This window comes from Oncorhynchus kisutch, linkage group LG16 (assembly GCF_002021735.2).
Source record: "Oncorhynchus kisutch isolate 150728-3 linkage group LG16, Okis_V2, whole genome shotgun sequence".
In the NCBI taxonomy this organism is placed as follows: domain Eukaryota; kingdom Metazoa; phylum Chordata; class Actinopteri; order Salmoniformes; family Salmonidae; genus Oncorhynchus; species Oncorhynchus kisutch.
This window is the reverse complement of record NC_034189.2, coordinates 8,287,827-8,313,841: the sequence shown is the minus strand read 5'-3', so window position 1 is coordinate 8,313,841 and position 26,015 is coordinate 8,287,827. Positions and strand designations below refer to the sequence as shown.

The following is a 26,015-nucleotide window of genomic DNA, read 5'->3' as shown; positions in this document are numbered from 1 at the left end:
CATGTTCTCCCCCCAGTGTGCTCCGACCATCCACTGTTTCAGGTTGTTGTTGTAACAGCAGAAGGCTGTCCACAGGAGATCTGGCATGTTCACTCTGTTGTTCAGTTTGTTGTTGTTGTTGTTGTTGGGAACTGCTCCAGTCACCACATAGGCTTCTATCTTGTTGTTGTTATCCTTACAGTTATTCACAAGAGCTTGTCTGACTCAGCCCTCCATTGTCTTCCATCTGCCTCGGTTGAAGCCTCTTTCCTGGGGAACTGCGTTTGTCAGGGTGAAAGTGGACCTCATGGTAGCATCATCAGGTGCGGCGTTACATGGGAACAGGTGACCTCTGTCCAGATCCATGCTACTTATTGTTGCACTGTAGTCTGTGTCCACAGCCTGATGGTCGACTCCTATATCTGTATTATTATTAAGCACCTTCACCTCATGTTGGGTTTTCATCTCTTCTACATCTATACCTTCAAGCTGCAGAAACATCGGTCAGACATAAAAACTCTTTAACACATTTAGACATTAACTCGTAAAAAAAGTCCTAACTTAAGCTGAAAATGGTTGCAACACATTTGTGTCTCAAAGATAGTGTATGTCTATACCTGTAAACAAATACACATGTTATATGACAAAACATTAGTCCTACCTGGGGCTCGATCATCCAGGGTTGACCTTTTGGTCTGGGGTCTGTAGGAGGACCAGAGAAGGTGTAGGCTGAGAACACAGGGATCATGTTGGTCGTGTCGTAGAGAGTTGCAAACCTGTAGATGTTGTTGTACTTCTGGCAAATCGGTTTGTAGCGGTTCTGGTTCTGGACTGTAGACTGGAGAGACTGTTGAGCTGAGTCAGGACAGACTGATTTAAATAGTTATTACAGAGACCAGTTGGTAGACTGGAGACTGTTGAGCTGAGTCAGGACAGACTGATTTAAATAGTTATATCAGAGACCAGTTGGTAGACTGGAGACTGTTGAGCTGAGTCAGGACAGACTGATTTAAATAGTTATTACAGAGACCAGTTGGTAGACTGGAGACTGTTGAGCTGAGTCAGGACAGACTGATTTAAATAGTTATTACAGAGACCAGTTGGTAGACTGGAGACTGTTGAGCTGAGTCAGGACAGACTGATTTAAATAGTTATTACAGAGACCAGTTGGTAGACTGGAGACTGTTGAGCTGAGTCAGGACAGACTGATTTAAATAGTTATTACACAGACCAGTTGGTAGACTGGAGACTGTTGAGCTGAGTCAGGACAGACTGATTTAAATAGTTATTACAGAGACTAGTTGGTAGACTGGAGACTGTTGAGCTGAGTCAGGACAGACTGATTTAAATAGGTTTTCAGAGACTCCTCCTTCATGTGTCAAGACAGAATGGGTTGATTGCATAAACCCCTCTATATGTTTCCATGGAAACTGCTGTAACAAATAACATGTGACTCACCTACTGTAGTTTCTAACACGTATGGACCCAGAACTTAATCACACAGATTATAGTTCTGGGTTAATGAGATTATAGTTCTGGGTTAATGAGATTATAGTTCTGGGTTAATGAGATTATAGTTCTGGGTTAATGAGATTATAGTTCTGGGTTAATGAGATTAGACTGCTCTAAATAGTGACTGCATCCACACTTTGGTTCTGGTAGAAAAACGTTTTAGGATAAAAACATGACTTTACTCAGCATAGAGTCTGTCAGAAGATACACATCACACCATTACCACAGTGGGACTGTTTTGAATTTACGGTTGCTGAGTTCACATTCAGTAATATCCCACAAGGCTTAGCGCCTCTGACTCAGCAACTCAAAGAAGTAATCTTGCATTTCCCTTGACCAGCAAGTCAACATACATTACAGATACGTGTCCAACTGAATGAAATGGAGGAAGATGTGTCCAACTGAATGAAAGGGAGGAAGATGTGTCCTACTGAATGAAACGGAGGAAGATGTGTCCAACTGAATGAAATGGAGGAAGATGTGTCCAACTGAATGAAACGGAGGAAGATGTGTCCAACTGAATGAAACGGAGGAAGATGTGTCCAACTGAATGAAATGGAGGAAGATGTGTCCAACTGAATGAAATGGAGGAAGATGTGTCCAACTGAATGAAACAGAGGAAGATGTGTCCTACTGAATGAAATGGAGGAAGATGTGTCCTACTGAATGAAATCGAGGAAGATGTGTCCAACTGAATGAAACGGAGGAAGATGTGTCCAACTGAATGAAACGGAGGAAGATGTGTCCAACTGAATGAAACGGAGGAAGATGTGTCCAACTGAATGAAACGGAGGAAGATGTGTCCAACTGAATGAAATGGAGGAAGATGTGTCCAACTGAATGAAACGGAGGAAGATGTGTCCAACTGAATGAAACGGAGGAAGATGTGTTCTACTGAATGAAACGGAGGAAGATGTGTCCAACTGAATGAAATGGAGGAAGATGTGTCCAACTGAATGAAATGGAGGAAGATGTGTCCAACTGAATGAAACGGAGGAAGATGTGTCCAACTGAATGAAATGGAGGAAGATGTGTCCAACTGAATGAAATGGAGGAAGATGTGTCCAACTGAATGAAACAGAGGAAGATGTGTCCTACTGAATGAAATGGAGGAAGATGTGTCCTACTGAATGAAATGGAGGAAGATGTGTCCAACTGAATAAAATGGAGGAAGATGTGTCCTACTGAATGAAATGGAGGAAGATGTGTCCTACTGAATGAAATGGAGGAAGATGTGTCCAACAGAATGAAATGGAAGAAGATGTGTCCAACTGAATGAAATGGAGGAAGATGTGTCCTACTGAATGAAATGGAGGAAGATGTGTCCAACTGAATGAAATGGAGGAAGATGTGTCCAACTGAATAAAATGGAGGAAGATGTGTCCTACTGAATGAAATGGAGGAAGATGTGTCCAACTGAATGAAATGGAGGAAGATGTGTCCAACTGAATGAAATGGAGGAAGATGTGTCCTACTGAATGAAATGGAGGAAGATGTGTCCAACTGAATGAAATGGAGGAAGATGTGTCCAACTGAATGAAATGGAGGAAGATGTGTCCTACTGAATGAAATGGAGGAAGATGTGTCCTACTGAATGGATAAACTCCTCTCTATGAAGATGTGTCCTGTCTGGTATAATTAGTGGTCAAGGCTGGACAAGGAGGGTTGGATAAACTCCTCTCTATGAAGATGTGTCCTGTCTGGTATAATTAGTGGTCAAGACTGGACAAGGAAGGTTGGATAAACTCCTCTCTATGAAGATGTGTCCTGTCTGGTATAATTAGAGGTCAAGACTGGACAAGGAGGGTTGGATAAACTCCTCTCTATGAAGATGTGTCCTGTCTGGTATAATTAGAGGTCAAGACTGGACAAGGAGGGTTGGATAAACTCCTCTCTATGAAGATGTGTCCTGTCTGGTATAATTAGTGGTCAAGACTGGACAAGGAGGGTTGGATAAACTCCTCTCTATGAAGATGTGTCCTGTCTGGTATAATTAGTGGTCAAGACTGGACAAGGAGGGTTGGATAAACTCCTATCTATGAAGATGTGTCCTGTCTGGTATAATTAGTGGTCAAGACTGGACAAGGAGGGTTGGATAAACTCCTCTCTATGAAGATGTGTCCTGTCTGGTATAATTAGTGGTCAAGACTGGACAAGGAGGGTTGGATAAACTCCTCTCTATGAAGATGTGTCCTGTCTGGTATAATTAGTGGTCAAGACTGGACAAGGAGGGTTGGATAAACTCCTCTCTATGAAGATGTGTCCTGTCTGGTATAATTAGTGGTCAAGAATGGACAACGAGGGTTGGATAAACTCCTCTCTATGAAGATGTGTCCTGTCTGGTATAATTAGTGGTCAAGACTGGACAAGGAGGGTTGGATAAACTCCTCTCTATGAAGATGTGTCCTGTCTGGTATAATTAGTGGTCAAGACTGGACAAGGAGGGTTCGATAAACTCCTCTCTATGAAGATGTGTCCTGTCTGGTATAATTAGTGGTCAAGACTGGACAAGGAGGGTTGGATAAACTCCTTTTTATGTGGAACAGGTGTAACTATTTATCATGTGTAACAATCAAACCTCCCTATTGGCTGTGTGTTCCACATTCTAAAGTAGAACCATCATTTTACTTGCTGAAATATTGTCCAGAAAGTATCTCATTGGACAGAAAGGGGAACTCCTCCCACACGCATGTTGAACAAATATGTTTCCTTGAAATAAAGTATTTCTGTAGTTTCATGAAATAAGAAATGTATTCATAGTATATCATATGTCATACAAGCCAACATTCAAGGCAACACTAAATGTAAACAATTATCAAATAAACGTCCACACCTTTAAATCACAACTACAAAGGTAATTTTACAGGAAGTAAAATTGTGTGACCTGCTTCAGCTGTTTAACATTTTTATGGATTGAAGAAGTTAAACAGGTGTTACTTAAGTGAAGCAGTCATTTTAAATATTATACATGAAGGTAGGGTAGACTGGGGAACAAAGTAACACAGGGTCAGTTGTAACAGATAAATAACTCCAATTAGAAACCAGGTAGAAAGCTCTTATTCAATGGGATAATGGTTGGTTAGTTTCTCTACATGACCAAGAGGTTTTGTTTAAATCCATTGATGACTTTTAGTTTTATTGAAGAAGAAAAGGGGTTTTGAGGCCCTAAAGTAAATATTCTTGCCGCCTCTCTTGTTGTTAAATTATTGACCTGTGGAACATTCACCTGCTGGGTCAATTGTAACATTTAATTCCCACCACTTTTAGTTGAATTGTAAACGACTGGTACTTAGTGTGTAATGGTAGGTGAGATACAGTATGTATGTTATTTGCATAAAAATATGATGAATCTAACATAAATATATTTTCATAATAAACTAGAGTCTAAAAGTGTTAGTCTGTTCCCCAGTCTCCTCTACTCTTACTGAGAAAAGGCCTCAACTGAAGAATCTACAGCTGCTGAGTCTGAGGTGTTAAACAGCCCAGTGTTAGTCTGTTCCCCAGTCTCATCTACTCTCACTGAGAAAAGGCCTCAACTGAAGAATCTACAGCTGCTGAGTCTGAGGTGTTAAACAGCCCAGTGTTAGTCTGTTCCCCAGTCTCATCTACTCTCACTGAGAAAAGGCCTCAACTGAAGAATCTACAGCTGCTGAGTCTGAGGTGTTAAACAGCCCAGTGTTAGTCTGTTCCCCAGTCTCCTCTACTCTCACTGAGAAAAGGCCTCAACTGAAGAATCTACAGCTGCTGAGTCTGAGGTGTTAAACAGCCCAGTGTTAGTCTGTTCCCCAGTCTCCTCTACTCTCACTGAGAAAAGGCCTCAACTGAAGAATCTACAGCTGCTGAGTCTGAGGTGTTAAACAGCCCAGTGTTAGTCTGTTCCCCAGTCTCATCTACTCTCACTGAGAAAAGGCCTCAACTGAAGAATCTACAGCTGCTGAGTCTGAGGTGTTAAACAGCCCAGTGTTAGTCTGTTCCCCAGTCTCATCTACTCTCACTGAGAAAAGGCCTCAACTGAAGAATCTACAGCTGCTGAGTCTGAGGTGTTAAACAGCCCAGTGTTAGTCTGTTCCACAGTCTCATCTACTCTCACTGAGAAAAGGCCTCAACTGAAGAATCTACAGCTGCTGAGTCTGAGGTGTTAAACAGCCCAGTGTTAGTCTGTTCCCCAGTCTCCTCTACTCTCACTGAGAAAAGGCCTCAACTGAAGAATCTACAGCTGCTGAGTCTGAGGTGTTAAACAGCCCAGTGTTAGTCTGTTCCCCAGTCTCATCTACTCTCACTGAGAAAAGGCCTCAACTGAAGAATCTACAGCTGCTGAGTCTGAGGTGTTAAACAGCCCAGTGTTAGTCTGTTCCCCAGTCTCCTCTACTCTCACTGAGAAAAGGCCTCAACTGAAGAATCTACAGCTGCTGAGTCTGAGGTGTTAAACAGCCCAGTGTTAGTCTGTTCCCCAGTCTCCTCTACTCTCACTGAGAAAAGGCCTCAACTGAAGAATCTACAGCTGCTGAGTCTGAGGTGTTAAACAGCCCAGTGTTAGTCTGTTCCCCAGTCTCATCTACTCTCACTGAGAAAAGGCCTCAACTGAAGAATCTACAGCTGCTGAGTCTGAGGTGTTAAACAGCCCAGTGTTAGTCTGTTCCCCAGTCTCCTCTACTCTCACTGAGAAAAGGCCTCAACTGAAGAATCTACAGCTGCTGAGTCTGAGGTGTTAAACAGCCCAGTGTTAGTCTGTTCCCCAGTCTCCTCTACTCTCACTGAGAAAAGGCCTCAACTGAAGAATCTACAGCTGCTGAGTCTGAGGTGTTAAACAGCCCAGTGTTAGTCTGTTCCCCAGTCTCCTCTACTCTCACTGAGAAAAGGCCTCAACTGAAGAATCTACAGCTGCTGAGTCTGAGGTGTTAAACAGCCCAGTGTTAGTCTGTTCCCCAGTCTCCTCTACTCTCACTGAGAAAAGGCCTCAACTGAAGAATCTACAGCTGCTGAGTCTGAGGTGTTAAACAGCCCAGTGTTAGTCTGTTCCCCAGTCTCCTCTACTCTCACTGAGAAAAGGCCTCAACTGAAGAATCTACAACTGCTGAGTCTGAGGTGTTAAACAGCCCAGTGTTAGTCTGTTCCCCAGTCTCCTCTACTCTCACTGAGAAAAGGCCTCAACTGAAGAATCTACAGCTGCTGAGTCTGAGGTGTTAAACAGCCCAGTGTTAGTCTGTTCCCCAGTCTCCTCTACTCTTACTGAGAAAAGGCCTCAACTGAAGAATCTACAGCTGCTGAGTCTGAGGTGTTAAACAGCCCAGTGTTAGTCTGTTCCCCAGTCTCCTCTACTCTTACTGAGAAAAGGCCTCAACTGAAGAATCTACAGCTGCTGAGTCTGAGGTGTTAAACAGCCCAGTGTTAGTCTGTTCCCCAGTCTCCTCTACTCTTACTGAGAAAAGGCCTCAACTGAAGAATCTACAGCTGCTGAGTCTGAGGTGTTAAACAGCCCAGTGTTAGTCTGTTCCCCAGTCTCATCTACTCTTACTGAGAAAAGGCCTCAACTGAAGAATCTACAGCTGCTGAGTCTGAGGTGTTAAACAGTCCAGTGCTGCTCTGACCACAGTGTTGTTAGGATCCACATTTTCTAACTCTACATACACAGCCTTGTGTCAACTCTTACTGTGAACTACTTCAGATACTGGAAATAAACTCAGCAGTGGTCAGACCACAATACATCAACATAAACAACACCAATAGGTGAAACCACTATTAATATCTTCTGGTTTCCATTAAATGTGTCAGAGGCCAAATCAAAGGTGGAAAGTTGATTGACATTTGATTGCTTCTTCCGTTTCATTCAGTAGGACACATCTTCCTCCATTTCATTCAGTTGGACACATCTTCCTCCATTTCGTTCAGTTGGACACATCTTCCTCCATTGCATTCAGTTGGACACATCTTCCTCCCTTTCATTCAGTAGGACACATCTTCCTCCATTTCATTCAGTAGGACACATCTTCCTCCATTTCATTCAGTAGGACACATCTTCCTCCCATTCATTCAGTTAGACACATCTTCCTCCATTTCATTCAGTTGGACACATCTGCCTCCGTTTCATTCAGTTGGACACATCTTCCTCCGTTTCATTCTGTTGGACACATCTTCCTCCATTTCATTCTGTTGGACACATCTTCCTCCATTTCATTCAGTTGGACACATCTTCCTCCGTTTCATTCAGTTGTACACATCTTCCTCCGTTTCATTCAGTTGGACACATCTTCCTCCGTTTCATTCAGTTGTACACATCTTCCTCCGTTTCATTCAGTTGGACACAACTTCCTCCGTTTCATTCAGTTGGACACATCTTCCTCCGTTTCATTCAGTTGGACACATCTTCCTCCGTTTCATTCAGTTGGACACATCTTCCTCCGTTTCATTCAGTTGGACACATCTTCCTCCGTTTCATTCAGTTGGACACATCTTCCTCCGTTTCATTCAGTTGGACACATCTTCCTCCGTTTCATTCAGTTGGACACATCTTCCTCCATTTCATTCAGTTGGACACATCTTCCTCCGTTTCATTCAGTAGGACACATCTTCCTCCATTTCATTCAGTTGGACACATCTTCCTCCATTTCATTCAGTAGGACACATCTTCCTCCATTTCATTCAGTAGGACACATCTTCCTCCATTTCATTCAGTTGGACACATCTTCCTCCAGTTCATTCAGTTGGACACATCTTCCTCTGTTTCATTCAGTAGGACACATCTTCCTCCATTTCATTCAGTTGGACACATCTTCCTCCAGTTCATTCAGTTGGACACATCTTCCTCCATTTCATTCAGTAGGACACATCTTCCTCCATTTCATTCAGTTGGACACATCTTCCTCCAGTTCATTCAGTTGGACACATCTTCCTCTGTTTCATTCAGTAGGACACATCTTCCTCCATTTCATTCAGTTGGACACATCTTCCTCCAGTTCATTCAGTTGGACACATCTTCCTCTGTTTCATTCAGTAGGACACATCTTCCTCCCTTTCATTCAGTAGGACACATCTTCCTCCATTTCATTCAGTTGGACACATCTTCCTCCAGTTCATTCAGTTGGACACATCTTCCTCTGTTTCATTCAGTAGGACACATCTTCCTCTGTTTCATTCAGTAGGACACATCTTCCTCCATTTCATTCAGTTGGACACGTATCTGTAATGTATGTTGACTTGCTGGTCAAGGGAAATGCAAGTTTACTTCTTTGAGTTGCTGAGTCAGAGGCGCTAAGCCTTGTGGGATATTAATGAATGTGAACTCAGCAACCGTAATTCCAGAACAGTCCCACTGTTGTAATAGTGTGATGTGTATCTTCTGACAGACTCTATGCTGAGTAAAATCATGTTTTTATCCTAAAACGTTTTTCTACCAGAACCAAAGTGTGGATGCAGTCACTATTTAGAGCAGTCTAATCTCATTAACCCAGAACTATAATCTCATTAACCCAGAACTATAATCTCATTAACCCAGAACTATAATCTGTGTGATTAAGTTCTGGGTCCATACATGTTAGAAACTACAGTAGGTGCGTCACATGTTATTTGTTACAGCAGTTTCCATGGAAACATACAGAGGGGTTTATGCAAATCAACCCTTTCTGTCTTGACACATGAAGGAGGAGTCTCTGAAAACCTATTTAAATCAGTCTGTCCTGACTCAGCTCAACAGTCTCCAGTCTACCAACTGGTCTCTGTAATAACTATTTAAATCAGTCTGTCCTGACTCAGCTCAACAGTCTCCAGTCTACCAACTGGTCTCTGTAATAACTATTTAAATCAGTCTGTCCTGACTCAGCTCAACAGTCTCCAGTCTACCAACTGGTCTCTAATAACTATTTAAATCAGTCTGTCCTGACTCAGCTCAACAGTCTCCAGTCTACCAACTGGTCTCTAATAACTATTTAAATCAGTCTGTCCTGACTCAGCTCAACAGTCTCCAGTCTACCAACTGGTCTCCGTAACTTCATCTTTGTCTCTGTGGTGTACAGTCTTCAGGTGATGATGGGGGTATTGAATCATCTCTCTACTCTCCTCCTCCTCTCTCTCCTTCCTCCTGCTCTCTCTCATGTAGTGGATAAGTTCAGTGATGTTCCACAGTGCCCGAAGTTCTTCCTGGAGGGGACAACTCCAAATCTCCCAGGTATTTTGGTTGGTGGGACAGTCCAGGACCAGAACCGCTACAAGCCGATTTGCCAGAAGTACAAGGACACCTACAGGTTTGCAACTCTCTACGACACGACCAACATGATCCCTGTGTTCTCAGCCTACACCTTCTCTGGTCCTCCTACAGACCCCAGACCAAAAGGTCAACCCTGGATGATCGAGCCCCAGGTAGGACTAATGTTTTGTCATATAACATGTGTATTTGTTTACAGGTATAGACATACACTATCTTTGAGACACAAATGTGTTGCAACCATTTTCAGCTTAAGTCTAGATTGTTAAATTAGGACTTTTTTTTACGAGTTAATGTCTAAATGTGTTAAAGAGTTTTTATGTCTGACCGATGTTTCTGCAGCTTGAAGGTATAGATGTAGAAGAGATGAAAACCCAACATGAGGTGAAGGTGCTTAATAATAATACAGATATAGGAGTCGACCATCAGGCTGTGGACACAGACTACAGTGCAACAATAAGTAGCATGGATCTGGACAGAGGTCACCTGTTCCCATGTAACGCCGCACCTGATGATGCTACCATGAGGTCCACTTTCACCCTGACAAACGCAGTTCCCCAGGAAAGAGGCTTCAACCGAGGCAGATGGAAGACGATGGAGTGCTGAGTCAGACAAGCTCTTGTGTATAACTGTAAGGATAACAACAACAAGATAGAAGCCTATGTGGTGACTGGAGCAGTTCCCAACAACAACAACAACAACAAACTGAACAACAGAGTGAACATGCCAGATCTCCTGTGGACAGCCTTCTGCTGTTACAACAACAACCTGAAACAGTGGACGGTCGGAGCACACTGGGGGGAGAACAACAATGACAATGGGAAAATATTGAACCTGGAAACCTTGGGAAAACTCGAAGCCAAGTTGAAGCAAAGCTACAATGGTAATGTCAAGGTGTTTCACGATAACTGTCCAAGAAACGTTAAAGTACAACAGGTTGAGCGTGTAGAAGAGGTTGAGCCGGGGGAAAAGAGGGAAGGGAGAGGAGAGCAATAAGATGGCGAGAGCATCAGGGGAGTTAAAAGAACGTGATGACGAGAATGGATGTGATTGTGACTGTAATTCCCACAACTATTGAGTACACATTGGTTCAGTAATAAGGGTTAAAAGGTTATAATGGGTTATAATGGTTATAATAAGGGTTATAATGGTTATAATTAAGGGTTATAATGGTTATAATAAGGGTTATAATGGTTATAATTAAGGGTTATAATGGTTATAATGGTTATAATAAGGGTTATAATGGTTATAATGGTTATAATTAAGGGTTATAATGGTTATAATGGTTATAATTAAGGGTTAGAGTGGTTATAATAAGGGTTATAATGGTTATAATGGTCATAATGGTTATAATGGTTATAAGGGTTATAATGGTTATAATAAGGGTTATAATGGTTATAATGGTTATAATTAAGGGTTAGAATGGTTATAATAAGGGTTATAATGGTTATAATGGTTATAATGGTTATAATTAAGGGTTATAATGGTTATAATGGTTATAATTAAGGGTTATAATGGTTGTAATAATCTATGAGCATAATGAATGCTTCCCTACATTGATAATTAATGCTTCCCTGAATTGATCTGAGAGTCAAAGGGCGATTTTAAAGCTCACATATAATTAAAGATGGTATTTAAGTATAACTCTGACTGGTGTGTGGTTTGTAACTCTACTCATTTGGTAACACAGGAAATTGCCACGACAGTAGACGTACATAGTTGATGTAAAAAGTGTTCTGAGAAATATTCCCTTATGGATCAGTTGACAAGGTAAACCACTGTGTGACTGTCTAAAGGGTGTCAGACAAAGATTTGGAGCATTTTCTAAGCTTTTATAAGAGCTTCCAACAAAACATATTATCGCCAAGTTAATCAGAGCCTTCATCCAGAATTAAAGGAAAACCACCCAGGTAAAATATGTTGAAACAAAACCCATCGGACCGATGAATGTTGAACATGATTTTCTGTAATCACCCACTCAACCGTTTAACTTGCTAGGTAGAGACCGGTTAACTGAACTGTACTCAAGATGGAGTTTTCGTTGACATCCCAACAATGAAGTTCTAACCCAATTAGCGAGTAGGCACATTTGAACCCCAAGATGGAAACTGTCTCTCTCTCAGTCAATCCCAAGTCTGGGCAATTCCAGTCCTCGGGTGCCTGATTGGTGTTACACTTTTCCCCCATCCACCCCATCTAGCAAACACACCTGATTTAAACTAATTGCATTTTTAACTGAAGATCATGATTAGTCAGGTGTGTTAGCTGGGACTGGGGCAAAAGTGTGACACCAATCAGGCCCACGAGGACTGGCGTTGCCCAGGCCTGGCCTATCCTGTCTCAGGTGACTCATAATGGACAGAACACAGTGGACTGATAGGCAGTGCTAGTCCAGTTATAATACATGTTGATCGAGAAAGAAACTAGTCTTGAGAACTACAGTACCTTGAAAAGGAAGTTCCCTCCAAAGAGTATCTCTCCCCTTCTGACCAATATATTTTATAATTTCAACGCATTACATATTTATCTCAAAATAATAGACATTTAATGAGTGTGAAGCAGAAAGTGAATATCCAACATAAATTGGAAATAAATACTTAGTGTAACATTGTTAGGATAGACTAAAACACAAACAATACCTTCCAATAAGGAGAAAGTAAAAGCGGACCATGGCATCCCGGTGAACAGACGTTATCATGTTTGTTTTGTTTGTTTAACACCTTATAATAGGGGTAAAAGCAGGACATTGTTTGAGAGTGATCCATGAAGGAAACACACTACTACTCAACTAGTCTAAAGAAGGCCAGTTTTATTGCTTCTTTAATCAGATCAACCGTTTTCAGCTGTGCTAACATCATTACAAAAGGGTTTTCTAATGATCAGTTGGCCTTTTAAAATTATAAACTTGGATTAGCTAACACAACGTGCCATCGGAACAGAGGAGTGATGGTTGCTGATAATGGGCCTCTACGCCTATGTAGATATTCCATAACTAATCAGCTGTTTCCAGCTACAATAGTCATTTACAACATTAACACTGTCTACACTGGATTTCTGATCAATTTGTGGTTATTTTAATGGACAAAAAAAATTGCTTTTATTTAAAAAACAAGGAGATTTCTAAGAGACCCCAAACCTTTGAATGGTACATGGAGACTAGTGAAAGTAACAAAGACAGTGATGAAGACAAATGGAAAGATTCATGGTCTATCAGTTGAGGTCAAATTGAATGAGTGTTGACAGTATATGAATGGAAATATGTTATTAGTTGCTAGCAGTCTAATAATGAAATATTGGAGTCATTTGAAGAAGCTAATGTTTTAATACAAGGTTACATGATGATCAGAGGGATTGAGCCTTGGGACTGATATGAAATTAGATGCTGCCATCTGGTGTTTGGGTTACAGATAAGCTTGCTGTGGTCCCATAGATAAGCCAACAGTGAAAGTGAGTGGTATTCACTGAACTCAGGCTGTAAAGGACACATTGGGAAAATTTGGAACAGAAGTATGAATAATTGAATAAGACACACTTTTGACGATTACTAATCACTATTTCTTAATTGGATAGTGTGAATAACACCAGTGACTTAAGGATGATGGTAATGTCATCTAAAACAATTATCTGTTTCCAGTACGTGGAACACTGTCTAAAATTGAAATCGATCCCAGTAAACGTTCTGAGGACCAAGACTATAAAAATGGAAAAAGCTGATAAGCCATTATAATGTAATTTATTTATTTATTTTCTGTTGTACAGAGTTGTCTACTGTTGTCTGTCGCCCCCCAGTGGTTCTTTGTTGTAAGAACGAACTTATTTCCTTCCCAAATGGGACCCTATTGTAGTGCACTATACAGGGAATAGGGGGCCATTAGGGACGTATTTAACTGGAATATGTTGTTGCACTACGTCCTAATGATTAGCTCTGGTCCAGGGTGTGACGTGCATCTTGATGGTGCTGAACCGTGTTGATGGAAATAACACCCTGGACCAGAGCTACCCAACAATACACAGCTGGATAATAAGTCCTGTTATCTGATATTCTGAATAATGTTGTATTTTATACGTTGTTAAACTGAGTTAAAAGGAGAAACCCGCCCACTGCTCTAGCTGGTATCACTGCTCTTGCTAGTATCACTGCTCTTGCTAGTATCACTGCTCTTGCTAGTATCACTGCTCTAGCTGGTATCACTGCTCTTGCTAGTATCACTGCTCTAGCTAGTATCACTGCTCTTGCTAGTATCACTGATCTAGCTAGTATCACTGCTCTTGCTAGTATCACTGCTCTTGCTAGTATCACTGCTCTTGCTAGTATCACTGCTCTAGCTAGTATCACTGCTCTTGCTAGTATCACTGCTCTTGCTAGTATCACTGCTCTTGCTAGTATCACTGCTCTAGCTAGTATCACTGCTCTTGCTAGTATCACTGCTCTAGCTAGTATCACTGCTCTTGCTAGTATCACTGCTCTAGCTAGTATCACTGATCTAGCTAGTATCACTGCTCTTGCTAGTATCACTGCTCTAGCTAGTATCACTGATCTAGCTAGTATCACAGTATCACTGCTCTTGCTGGTATCACTGATCTTGCTGGTATCACTGCTCTTGCTGGTATCACTGCTGTTTATTCAGCTTTCCGTATCGGCCTCAAGGCCTTCGTCAGAGCTTTGTGAGTGTTAGTTGTTTCCACCCTTATGTAGACATGGCATCGAATGGGGTTGGAGTCGAGGGGAAATAAACACGTGTTACCAAATATAACAATGTGCAAAGTATTCTGATAAAGTGTGTGTGCTGCCATTCTGTTAGAAGGTAACAGATTATTTTATTACAACGGTTCAAATGTATTTTCATTGTGTTCCATGGTGTTATTCGCCCCCTAGTGGAGTCTTCTGGTACTTAGAAAGACGACGCAAACAGGAAGAATAGAACTCGTTCTGCACGCAAAGAAGCAGCTACAAACAACGCTACGGTGCAGGTCTTTCGGTTATTTCTTGTTACGCTTCAGCCTTGGAAACATTTGTTTGTAAGTTCGATTCAAGCATTTAGCTAATGATGATAATCTTGTTATTGATAGAGTTGCTTACATATCAATGTTGGTTGCATTTACTCACAAATTGCAATGCCTTTAATGTATGTCGTTAGCTGTATTACTTTGCTCGTGCGTCATGCAAACGAATTGTAAAATATACAATACTGTAGTTTTGTTACTGTTCCTAGTGTAATATGCTAATATGTTATTCTACATAGATGGTTGTACATTATTAGAGTAATGAAAGGAGCCAATTACCATATGAGTAACAATTAGCTATAAGGTTTGGCATCATGCCAGATGCATGGTACCTTAGCACGTGCTTTGTATTTATGCAACTTCAAATGTTTAATGTACAGCTACAGTATATCGGTGTGAATTGAATACTAAAGTATATTATTTCATGTATTTTGCAGTTTCACAACATAAACGTTTCAAATATATTCATTCAAGAAAAGTCACGATTTGGGAGTTTTATTGAAGACTTAGTTGTTGGCTATCTGTCTAGTTTTGCATGGGAACGCAACTCAAGGGCAGAATGTGTACATAACACGTATTAAATTAGGCTACTGCCTTAATCACTAATCGTCTTCCTCACAAACACACTTAACACACTTAAACAAAATACAATCATTTATTTTGCAGATTAATTTATTCATATTTCACAATTGGATAATCCCATATAAAGACAGACATCACCATTCCTACCAAGGATAGTGTGAGTGAAGGGGGAATGGGGTGGGGGAGGGAACTGTAGCAACACTATGAGCTGGTGGCTGGGCGCCGCGGGCGGGGTAGTGACCGAACAGGGGCGACGGAGGGCGGCAGACAATTGTCAAAATATCGCCTCAAATTCAGGTGCTGCCACAGGCGACGGTCTAATGGGAGGGCTGGCCCTGATCCCGACGGTACTGTTGGAATATGCGCCCGGCGCATCACCAGGGATATGGATGATGATGTCTACTGGGGACAATAAAATAACCTACTATTCACTCAAATTGAGAATTTTGATCACTAAAAGACTGATGAGTATTTTCATTGTCTTCTCTTTACACCAACAGCCATTTTCTTTCCAAACTATGTTTTCCCATGATTGTATTGTGAAATATTATGACATGTCTGGTCCTGTTTTAGCTGTTTTTTACTGACAGTCGCTATGCAACAATCATCTATGTTTTGTATTTTCCGAACAAACTGAGACCCTTCTAACTGAAAGCTGTGATTTAAAATGATCCACGTCTGATGTTTTATAAATTAAAGAATGATCATCTGTGGCCAAATGATGCTGGCTGGTGTGCTAACATATTTTCAATGATTTTATTGATTTCTGTATAGACAGGAGAAATTAATGAATTTTGTCATGTTTATAAAACGCTACTTTGAATTAAATGGTCTGTTGGATGTCTCTCTCTCTTCTCGACCTCTTGTGGTGAATATAAAGTAATCTGGATCAGTGTTTGCAATAGTCTTCCACTTCTGTTTTCTATTAGTTAATCATTCTAAACTTGGTGAAAAGGGAATGGAAACAATATGAAATAAGGAACATGTCATTCTCTCACCCTCGGCTCGCAGGGCTGCTCCTGCCCATGTCAAACACGTAGACGAACTAGCCCACTAGTCAACACAGCATTCTGCACGGCCCGATTCTATTTATTGTCAACCTGCAAATACTTTATTACAATGTGATTTATATAGTAAAGCATGTGACAGTGGAAGTTTAAACTGAAACCAGGCGGACAATGCAGGGCTGCGTTCAGTACATTAAAACTAAATAGAACGTTCAGTACATTAAAACTAAATAGAACGTTCAGTACATTAAAACTAAATAGAACGTTCAGTACATTAAAACTAAATAGAACGTTCAGTACATTAAAACTAAATAGAACGTTCAGTACATTAAAACTACAGAGAACGTTCAGTACATTAAAACTAAATAGAACGTTCAGTACATTAACTAAATAGAACGTTCAGTACATTAAAACTAAATAGAACGTTCAGTACATTAAAACTAAATAGAACGTTCAGTACATTAAAACTAAATAGAACGTTCAGTACATTAAAACTACAGAGAACGTTCAGTACATTAAAACTAAATAGAACGTTCAGTACATTAAAACTACAGAGAACGTTCAGTACATTAAAACTACATAGAATAATAATAATGAATAATTTTGCACGCCCAATTTTTCAGTTTTTGATTTGTTAAAAGTTTGAAATATCCAATAAATGTCGTTCCACTTCATGATTGTTGTTGATTCTTCACAAAACATATTTTTTTTCTATCTTTATGTTTGAAGCCTGAAATGTGGTAAAAGGTCGCAAGGTTCAAGGGGGCCGAATACTTTCGCAAGGCACTGTAATAACCTTTGACCCCCACAGAGGAACAGACACAGTCTTCATCATAGACACAATAATCATGTTCATCCCCCCCATCCTTGAGGGGAAGCGCTGTCGGAGTATCAACTTTTAAACACTGATCTGGGGGGTTAGGGCTTTGTGGTAGGGGGTAGTGGTAGGGAGTAGGGGGTAGTGGTAGGGTTAGGGGTTAGTAGTAGGGGGTAGTGGTAGGGAGTAGGGGGTAGTGGTAGGGTTAGTGGTAGGGAGTAGGGGGTAGTGGTAGGGTTAGGGGTTAGTGGTAGGGAGTAGGGGGTAGTGGTAGGGTTAGGGGTTAGTGGTAGGGAGTAGGGGGTAGTGGTAGGGGTAGGGGTTAGTGGTAGGGGGTAGTGGTAGGGAGTAGGGGTTAGTGGTAGGGAGTAGGGGGTAGTGGTAGGGAGTAGGGGGTAGGGGTAGGGGTTAGTGGTAGGGAGTAGGGGGTAGTGGTAGGGAGTAGGGGGTAGTGGTAGGGTTAGGGGTTAGTGGTAGGGTTAGTGGTTAGGGGTTAGTGGTAGGGGTTAGTGGTAGGGTTAGGGGGTAGGGGTGAGTAGTAGGGGTTAGTGGTAGGGTTAGGGGTAGGGGTTAGTGGTAGGGGTTAGTGGTAGGGGGTAGGGGTAGGGGTTAGTGGTAGGGAGTAGGGGTTAGGGGTAGGGGTTAGTGGTAGGGTTAGGGGGTAGGGGTTAGTGGTAGGGGGTAGGGTTAGGGGTTAGTGTTAGGGGGTAGGGGTTAGTGGTAGGGAGTAGGGGGTAGGGTTAGGGGGTAGTGGTAGGGGGTAGTGGTAGGGTTAGGGGTAGGGGTTAGTGGTAGGGAGTAGGGGTTAGTGGTAGGGGGTAGGGGTTGGTGGTAGGGAGTAGGGGTTGGTGGTAGGGAGTAGGGGTAGGGGGTAGTTCATGACGTCTTGGACAATTCTTTGGGAACACCTGGACATGACCACTCTTTTTCTTTTTCAACACCTTTTCGAGTGCTTCCAAGTTTACTGGGGTCACTGTTGAATCATTTCTGTTATTACCCCAGTGTGCTCGGGCCACCCACTTTCTCAGCTTGTTGTTGTAACAGCAGTAGGCTGTCCACAGGAGATCTGGGATGTTCACTCTGTTGTTCAGTGTGTTGTTGCTGTTGTCACTGGGAACTGCTCCAGTCACTACATAGGCTTCTATATTCCCGTTGTTATTAATACAGTCCGTCTCAATAATATTTTTGACGTTGTGCTCCATTGTCTTCCATCTGTCCTTGAAGGTGGAGTCCTGGGGAACGGAGTTTGTCAGGGTGAAAGTGGAAATCCAGGTATCATTATCAGATGCTTGGGAATTTGGGAATAGTTGACCTCTGACCAGAGTCAGGTTTTTATTTTTGTAGTCTGCATCCGCAGCCTGGTGTGTGACAGCTGCATTTTCCACCTCCATTTCATCTTCGAGCTGCAAAAACATCAGTCAGACATTAAAACTCTTCAAATAGTTTAGACATTAAAACTCTTTAACAAGCTCACACATTAACTCATAAAAAAAGTCACAATTTAACAATCCAGACTTAAGCTGAAAGTGGTTGCAACACATTCGTGTCTCAAAGATACTGTATGTCTATACCTGTAAACAAATACACATGTTGAATGAATAGAGATTAGAACTACCTGAGGCTTCATCATCCAGGACTGACTTGGTAACATAACGGTCTGTGATATACAGTATACCAGTAATAAATACACATGTTGAATGAATAGAGATTAGAACTACCTGAGGCTCTATCATCCAGGACTGACTTGGTCTGGGGTCTGTAGGAGAACCAGTGAAGGTGTAGGCTGAGAACACAGGGATCCTGTTGGTCGTGTCGTAGAGAGTTGCAAACCTGTAGGTGTTGTTGAACAACTGGCAGATCGGCTTGTAGCGGTTCTGGTCCTGGACTGTCCCACCAACCAAAATACCTGGGAGATTTGGAGTTGTCTTCTTCAGGTAGAACGTCTTGCACTGTGGAACATCACTGAACTTATCCACTACATGAGAGAGAGCAGGAGGAAGGAGAGAGAGGAGGAGGAGAGTAGAGAGATGATTCAATACCCCCATCATCACCTGAAGACTGTACACCACAGAGACAAAGATGAAGTTACGGAGACCAGTTGGTAGACTGGAGACTGTTGAGCTGAGTCAGGACAGACTGATTTAAATAGGTTTTCAGAGACTCCTCCTTCAGATGTCAAGACAGAAAGGGTTGATTTGCATAAACCCCTCTGTTCATTTCCATGGAAACTGCTGTAACAAATAACATGTGACTCACCGACTGTAGTTTCTAACACGTATGGACCCAGAACTTAATCACACAAGATTATAGTTCTGGGTTAATGAGATTATAGTTCTGGGTTAATGAGATTATAGTTCTGGGTTAATGAGATTATAGTTCTGGGTTAATGAGATTATAGTTCTGGGTTAATGAGATTAGACTGCTCTAAATAGTGACTGCATCCACACTTTGGTTCTGGTAGAAAAACGTTTTAGGATAAAAACATGACTTTACTCAGCATAGAGTCTGTCAGAAGATACACATCACACTATTACAACAGTGGGATTGTTCTGGAATTACGGTTGCGGAGTTCACATTCATTAATATCCCACAAGGCTTAGCGACCCTGACTCAAAAACGGTTGCTACATCTGAATGAAATGGAGGAAGATGTGTCCAACTGAATGAAATGGAGGAAGATGTGTCCAACTGAATGAAATGGAGGAAGATGTGTCCAACTGAATGAAATGGAGGAAGATGTGTCCAACTGAATGAAATGGAGGAAGATGTGTACAACTGAATGAAATGGAGGAAGATGTGTACAACTGAATGAAATGGAGGAAGATGTGTCCAACTGAATGAAATGGAGGAAGATGTGTCCAACAAATGTTAAACAGCTGAAGGTCACACATACTTAATTACTATTTTACTTCATGTGTACTGTGGTAGTATAAATACACATATCAGAGGGTACTGTGGTAGTATAAATACACACATCAGAGGGTACTGTGGTAGTATAAATACACACATCAGAGGGTACTGTGGTAGTATAAATACACACATCAGAGGGTACTGTGGTAGTATAAATACACATATCAGAGGGTACTGTGGTAGTATAAATACAGATATCAGAGGGTACTGTGGTAGTATAAATACACATATCAGAGGGTACTGTGGTAGTATAAATACACATATCAGAGGGTACTGTGGTAGTATAAATACACATATCAGAGGGTACTGTGGTAGTATAAATACACATATCAGAGGGTACTGTGGTAGTATAAATACACACATCAGAGGGTACTGTGGTAGTATAAATACACACATCAGAGGGTACTGTGGTAGTATAAATACAGATATCAGAGGGTTGGGTACTGTGGTAGTATAAATACACATATCAGAGGGTACTGTGGTAGTATAAATACACATATCAGAGGGTACTGTGGTAGTATAAATACAGATATCAGAGGGTACTGTGGTAGTATAAATACACATATCAGAGGGTACTGTGGTAGTATAAATACACATATCAGAGGGTACTGTGGTAGTATAAATACACATATCAGAGGGTACTGTGGTAGTATAAATACACATATCAGAGGGTACTGTGGTAGTATAAATACACATATCAGAGGGTACTGTGGTAGTATAAATATTATAATAATAATAGTAAATATAAGTAAAAAACAGTAAAAGGTTAATCTGGATAATTAGACTTCGACGGGGCAGGAAACTGTCGGGAGACAGAGGGGAAGGAGGAAAATACCTTTACAATGACAGAGTTAGGGACTATTTTAAATTCCTCAAACACGTCTGTGATGGTTCTTGTTAAAAGGCCTGGAGGTCTGATCACCACACAGTCCCAGGAAGTAGGACGACAGTAGGTTTACATCTGATTGGTCACACCAGTCCCAGGAAGTAGGACGACAGTAGGTTTATATTTGATTGGTCACACCAGTCCCAGGAAGTAGGACGACAGCAGGTTTATATTTGATTGGTCACACCAGTCCCAGGAAGTAGGACGACAGTAGGTTTACATCTGATTGGTCACACCAGTACCAGGAAGTAGGACGACAGTAGGTTTACATTTGATTGGTCACACCAGTCCCAGGAAGTAGGACGACAGTAGGTTTATATTTGATTGGTCACACCAGTCCCAGGAAGTAGGACGACAGTAGGTTTACATTTGATTTGTCACACCAGTTCTAGTTCATATTCCCTTTCCTGAAGAATTGTATTTCCTGACAATAATATTTTGACGGTCATTTCAGTTACTGATAAATCTATAGATTTTTGAAGAATACAGCTGTCTCAGAACCATGTCTCCATCCCTCTCTCCCTCGTCCCTCGTCCCCCCTTCTCCCACTCCTCTCTAGCCCCTATCTATCATCCCTCTCTCCCTCTTCCCCCCTTCTCCCACTCCTCTCTAGCCCCTATCTATCATCCCTCTCTCCCTCTTCCCCCCTTCTCCCACTCCTCTCTAGCCCCTTTCACCCCTTCTCCCACTCCTCTCTATCCTCCATCTCTCTCTCCCCCCTTCTCCCACTCCTCTCTAGCCCCTATCTATCATCTCTCTCTCCCTCTTCCCCCCTTCTCCCACTCCTCTCTAGCCCCTATCTATAATCCATCTCTCCCTCTTCCCCCCTTCTCCCACTCCTCTATAGACCCTATCTATCATCCATCTCTCTCAACTCCTCTCTCCCCCTTCGTCTCTCTCTTCCACCTTCTCTCAACTCCTCTCTCCCCCTTCGTCTCTCTTCCACCTTCTCTCAACTCCTCTCTCCCCCTTCGTCTCTCTCTTCCACCTTCTCTCAACTCCTCTCTCCCCCTTCGTCTCTCTTCCACCTTCTCTCAACTCCTCTCTCCCCCTTCGTCTCTCTCAACTCCTCTCTCCCTCTTCCCCCTTCCCCCACTCCTCTATAGCCCCTATCTATCATCCATCCATCTCTCTCCCTCTTCTCCCACTCCTCTCTAGCCCCTATCTATCATCCCTCTCTCCCTCTTCCCCCCTTCTCCCACTCCTCTCTCCCTCTTCCCCCCTTCTCCCACTCCTCTCTCCCCCTTCTCTCCACCTCCATCTCTCTCTTCCACCATCTTTCTCTCCTTCTCTCTCTCTCCTTTTTATTCCTTCATTACTGATTTGCAGGTAGAAAAGGTTACATGTATAAAACACTATTACAACAGTGGGATTGTTCTGGAATTATGGTTGCTGAGATCACATTCATTAATGTCACTAACCAGAACTCAGTTTTCATTACTGGAAACCAGAAGATATTAATAGTGGTTTCACCTATTGGTGTTGTTTATGTTGATGTATTGTGGTCTGAACACTGCTGAGTTTATTTCCAGTATCTGAAGTAGTTCACAGTAAGAGTTGACACAAGGCTGTGTATGTAGAGTTAGAAAATGTGGTTCCTAACAACACTGTGGTCAGAGCAGCACTGGGCTGTTTAACACCTCAGACTCAGCAGCTGTAGATTCTTCAGTTGAGGCCTTTTCTCAGTAAGAGTAGAGGAGACTGGGGAACAGACTAACACTGGGCTGTTTAACACCTCAGACTCAGCAGCTGTAGATTCTTCAGTTGAGGCCTTTTCTCAGTAAGAGTAGAGGAGACTGGGGAACAGACTAACACTTTTAAACTTTAGTTTACTGTGAAAATATTATTTAAGTTGAATTAATAACATTTTAATACAAACATATCTCAGCTCCCATTACACAGTAAGTATGTTCCTAGGACGTACCAGTCATTTACAATTCAACCAAGTGGTGGATATTAGATGTTACAATTGACCCAGTAGGTGAATGTTCCACAGGTCAATAATTTAACGAAAGTATATCTACTTTAGGGCCTCAAAACATTTTTTGGGTCAATAAAACTACAAGTATTCAATGTATTTAACCCAAACCTCTTGGGCCTGTAGAGACACTAAACAACCAATAGCAGTGTTGCTATTGAACGTTGGCTTGTATGGTGTATGATGAACTATGAGTCACTTTCTTATTTCATTAAACTACAGGAATACTTTGTTTCAGGGAAACATTATATTTGTTCAACATGCGTGTGGGAGGAGTTCCCCTTCTGTCCAATGAGGTCATTGCTGGACAATATTTCAGCAAGTAAAATGATGGTTCTACTTTAGAATGTGGAACACACAGCCAATAGGGAGGTTTGATTGTTACACATGATAAATTGTTGCACCTGTTCCACATACAAAGGAGTTTATCCAACCCTCCTTGTCCAGTCTTGACCACTAATTATACCAGACAGGACTCATCTTCATAGAGAGGAGTTTATCCAACCCTCCTTGTCCAGTCTTGACCACTAATTATACCAGACAGGACTCATCTTCATAGAGAGGAGTTTATCCAACCCTCCTTGTCCAGTCTTGACCACTAATTATACCAGACAGGACTCATCTTCATAGAGAGGAGTTTATCCAACCCTCCTTGTCCAGTCTTGACCTCTAATTATACCAGACAGGACTCATCTTCATAGAGAGGAGTTTATCCAACCCTCCTTGTCCAGTCTTGACCACTAGTTATACCAGACAGGACTCATCTTCATAGAGAGGAGTTTATCCAACCCTCCTTGTCCAGTCTTGACCTCTAATTATACCAGACAGGACTCATCTTCATAGAGAGGAGTTTATCCAACCCTCCTTGTCCAGTCTTGACCACTAATTATACCAGACAGGACTCATCTTCATAGAGAGGAGTTTATCCAACCCTCCTCGTCCAGTCTTGACCACTAATTATACCAGACAGTTCCTCTGTTTACTTCAGACACATCTTCTTCCACATATCATCACAGACAAGTTAATCAGTTAGATAATGTTTACCCAGTGGCATCCTGAGACATTGATACATCATGAGAGAATAATTATTAAATAACAATTTCTAAGCTGCTCATGTATTATGTAAAAACTCACCCCAGCACATTCAGAGGCAGAACTTGGAGACAGGAAGGAGTTCACCCTCTTCTGCTGGTCTTCGCCCCACTGGGGCAAGTTCAGAAGCCTGGGGTGGATACAAGAGGGCCTGGGGTAGATCACCAGGGACAGGGGCCGAACATGAGGCAGGAGGTACCTGTTTGTCCAAGGGTTCATACCTAATACATACAGAGAATACATAAGTGACAGCAACAGTACTAAGCATTCTCAGCACCATGAGAGCAGATCTACAGCATGACAGGTAAGTGACAGCTACAGTACTAAGCATTCTCAGCACCATGAGAGCAGATCTACAGCATGACAGGTAAGTGACAGCTACAGTACTAAGCATTCTCAGCACCATGAGAGCAGATCTACAGCATGACAGGTAAGTGACAGCTACAGTACTAAGCATTCTCAGCACCATGAGAGCAGATCTACAGCATGACAGGTAAGTGACAGCTACAGTACTAAGCATTCTCAGCACCATGAGAGCAGATCTACAGCATGACAGGTAAGTGACAGCTACTAGATTTAGTTGTGTAACTAAAGGACAAAGAATGCATAGGCCTTTATGACAGATACAGGAAGGGAGTGTCATAATGGAAGGGGTTTCATCTGTAAAAAGTCCACACTGCATTTATGGAAAGTTGTGTATCATTCAATACATGGACAAATAGTATGATTAACACAACGCACATCTTCCATTAGTGTAAAGTATTCATGCTTGCAGAATGTCAAGGGAACAGAATAGCCGACCTAATATTGCAGAACCATATTCATGTGTAGATTGAAATGCAAGGCAAATGTCGCGATTATCACACCATTAAACTAGATAACATAATACATGTATTAGCTAATCCATGACTGATACATGTTGAATAAAACTGTGTTAAACACTGGAACCGAAAATAAACTACTGTCCAGTAGCATGTTAAAGTTACTGAACTGTAGCCTGCATCACCTTCACACGATTTTTATATTTTATTTAACCAGGTAGGCTAGTTGAGAACACCTTTATTTAACCAGGTAGGCTAGTTGAGAACACCTTTATTTAACCAGGTAGGCTAGTTGAGAACACCTTTATTTAACCAGGTAGGCTAGTTGAGAACACCTTTATTTAACCAGGTAGGCTAGTTGAGAACACCTTTATTTAACCAGGTAGGCTAGTTGAGAACAAGTTCTCATTTGCAACTGTGACCTGGCCAAGATAAAGCATAGCAGTGTGAACAGACAACACAGAGTTACACATGGAGTAAACAATTAACAAGTCAATAACACAGTAGAGAAAAAAAAAAGGGGAGTCTGTATACATTGTGTATAAAAGGCATGAGGAGGTAGGTGAATAATTACAATTTTGCAGATAACACTGGAGTGATGAATGATCAGATGGTCATGTACAGGTAGAGATATTGGTGTGCAAAAGAGAAGAAAAGTAAATAAATAAAAACAGTATGGGGATGAGGTAGGTGAAAATGGGTGGGCTATTTACCAATAGACTATGTACAGCTGCAGCGATCGGTTAGCTGCTCAGATAGCTGATGTTTGAAGTTGGTGAGGGAGAAAAAAGTCTCCAACTTCAGCGATTTTTGCAATTCGTTCCAGTCACAGGCAGCAGAGTACTGGAACGAGAGGCGGCCAAATGAGGTGTTGACAGACGTCTTACAACATACAACAAAGCACGAATATAAGAGATAGTATGCATTAAAATAGATACGATTGTAAAAAATAGTATTGAAAATGCAGACAAGTGGCCGCTGATTGTACCGGTAGTTACCGATACCAAACCAATACTACGGGCATCATAGGTAGATGACTGCAGAGATAGAACTGTATAATGTTTTCAATTCGCTTTTCCATTCTTCTTACAACTTCACAGACGTAGCAATAAGATTACAATCCATTTCATTCAACCTTATAAAAGATACTTCCTCTGTAACTCTCCGTTTGATGTAAACAACGATCCGATGAAGGGAAAGTGTCTTCTTCTTCGTTGGAGTTTAACTGCGG

General features: G+C 41.7%; 2 protein-coding genes across 7 annotated transcripts; one reads left to right on the top strand and one right to left on the bottom strand.

Moving 5' to 3' along the window:
* Positions 1 to 37: 37 nt before the first annotated feature.
* On the bottom strand, positions 38 to 26,015 carry LOC109884154 (endonuclease domain-containing 1 protein). 6 transcript variants are annotated; one of them, XM_031791703.1, is made up of 4 exons: positions 25,498 to 25,996; positions 24,006 to 24,184; positions 18,817 to 19,073; positions 15,172 to 18,501 (listed from the first exon to the last, which is right to left on the bottom strand). In XM_031791703.1, exons 2-4 carry the CDS (start codon positions 24,013 to 24,015, stop codon positions 17,884 to 17,886), a joined length of 885 nt encoding a protein of 294 aa, XP_031647563.1. In that variant the 5' UTR covers positions 24,016 to 24,184; positions 25,498 to 25,996; the 3' UTR covers positions 15,172 to 17,883. The 6 variants fall into 6 exon arrangements, with proteins under 6 accessions (XP_031647567.1, XP_031647563.1, XP_031647566.1 ...); XM_031791706.1 differs by having other exon boundaries at positions 17,871 to 18,501; positions 25,920 to 26,015; XM_031791705.1 differs by having other exon boundaries at positions 17,871 to 18,501; positions 25,773 to 25,996.
* LOC116353930 (endonuclease domain-containing 1 protein-like) lies at positions 8,118 to 10,979 on the top strand. The gene is made up of 2 exons (XM_031791708.1): positions 8,118 to 9,843; positions 10,031 to 10,979. Exons 1-2 carry the CDS (start codon positions 9,511 to 9,513, stop codon positions 10,292 to 10,294), a joined length of 597 nt encoding a protein of 198 aa, XP_031647568.1. The 5' UTR covers positions 8,118 to 9,510; the 3' UTR covers positions 10,295 to 10,979.

What these genes read in the sequence shown, in the direction of transcription:
- LOC109884154 (XM_031791702.1), bottom strand. Translation starts at nt 19,146, where the DNA reads ATGATGGGGGTATTGAATCATCTCTCTACTCTCCTCCTCCTCTCTCTC. An exon ending in CCTGGATGATAGAGCCTCAG is followed by an intron (nt 18,502 to 18,816) that starts GTAGTTCTAATC and finishes ATGTTTTTGCAG; the next exon opens with CTCGAAGATGAAATGGAGGT.
- LOC116353930 (XM_031791708.1), top strand. Translation starts at nt 9,511, where the DNA reads ATGATGGGGGTATTGAATCATCTCTCTACTCTCCTCCTCCTCTCTCTC. An exon ending in CCTGGATGATCGAGCCCCAG is followed by an intron (nt 9,844 to 10,030) that starts GTAGGACTAATG and finishes ATGTTTCTGCAG; the next exon opens with CTTGAAGGTATAGATGTAGA.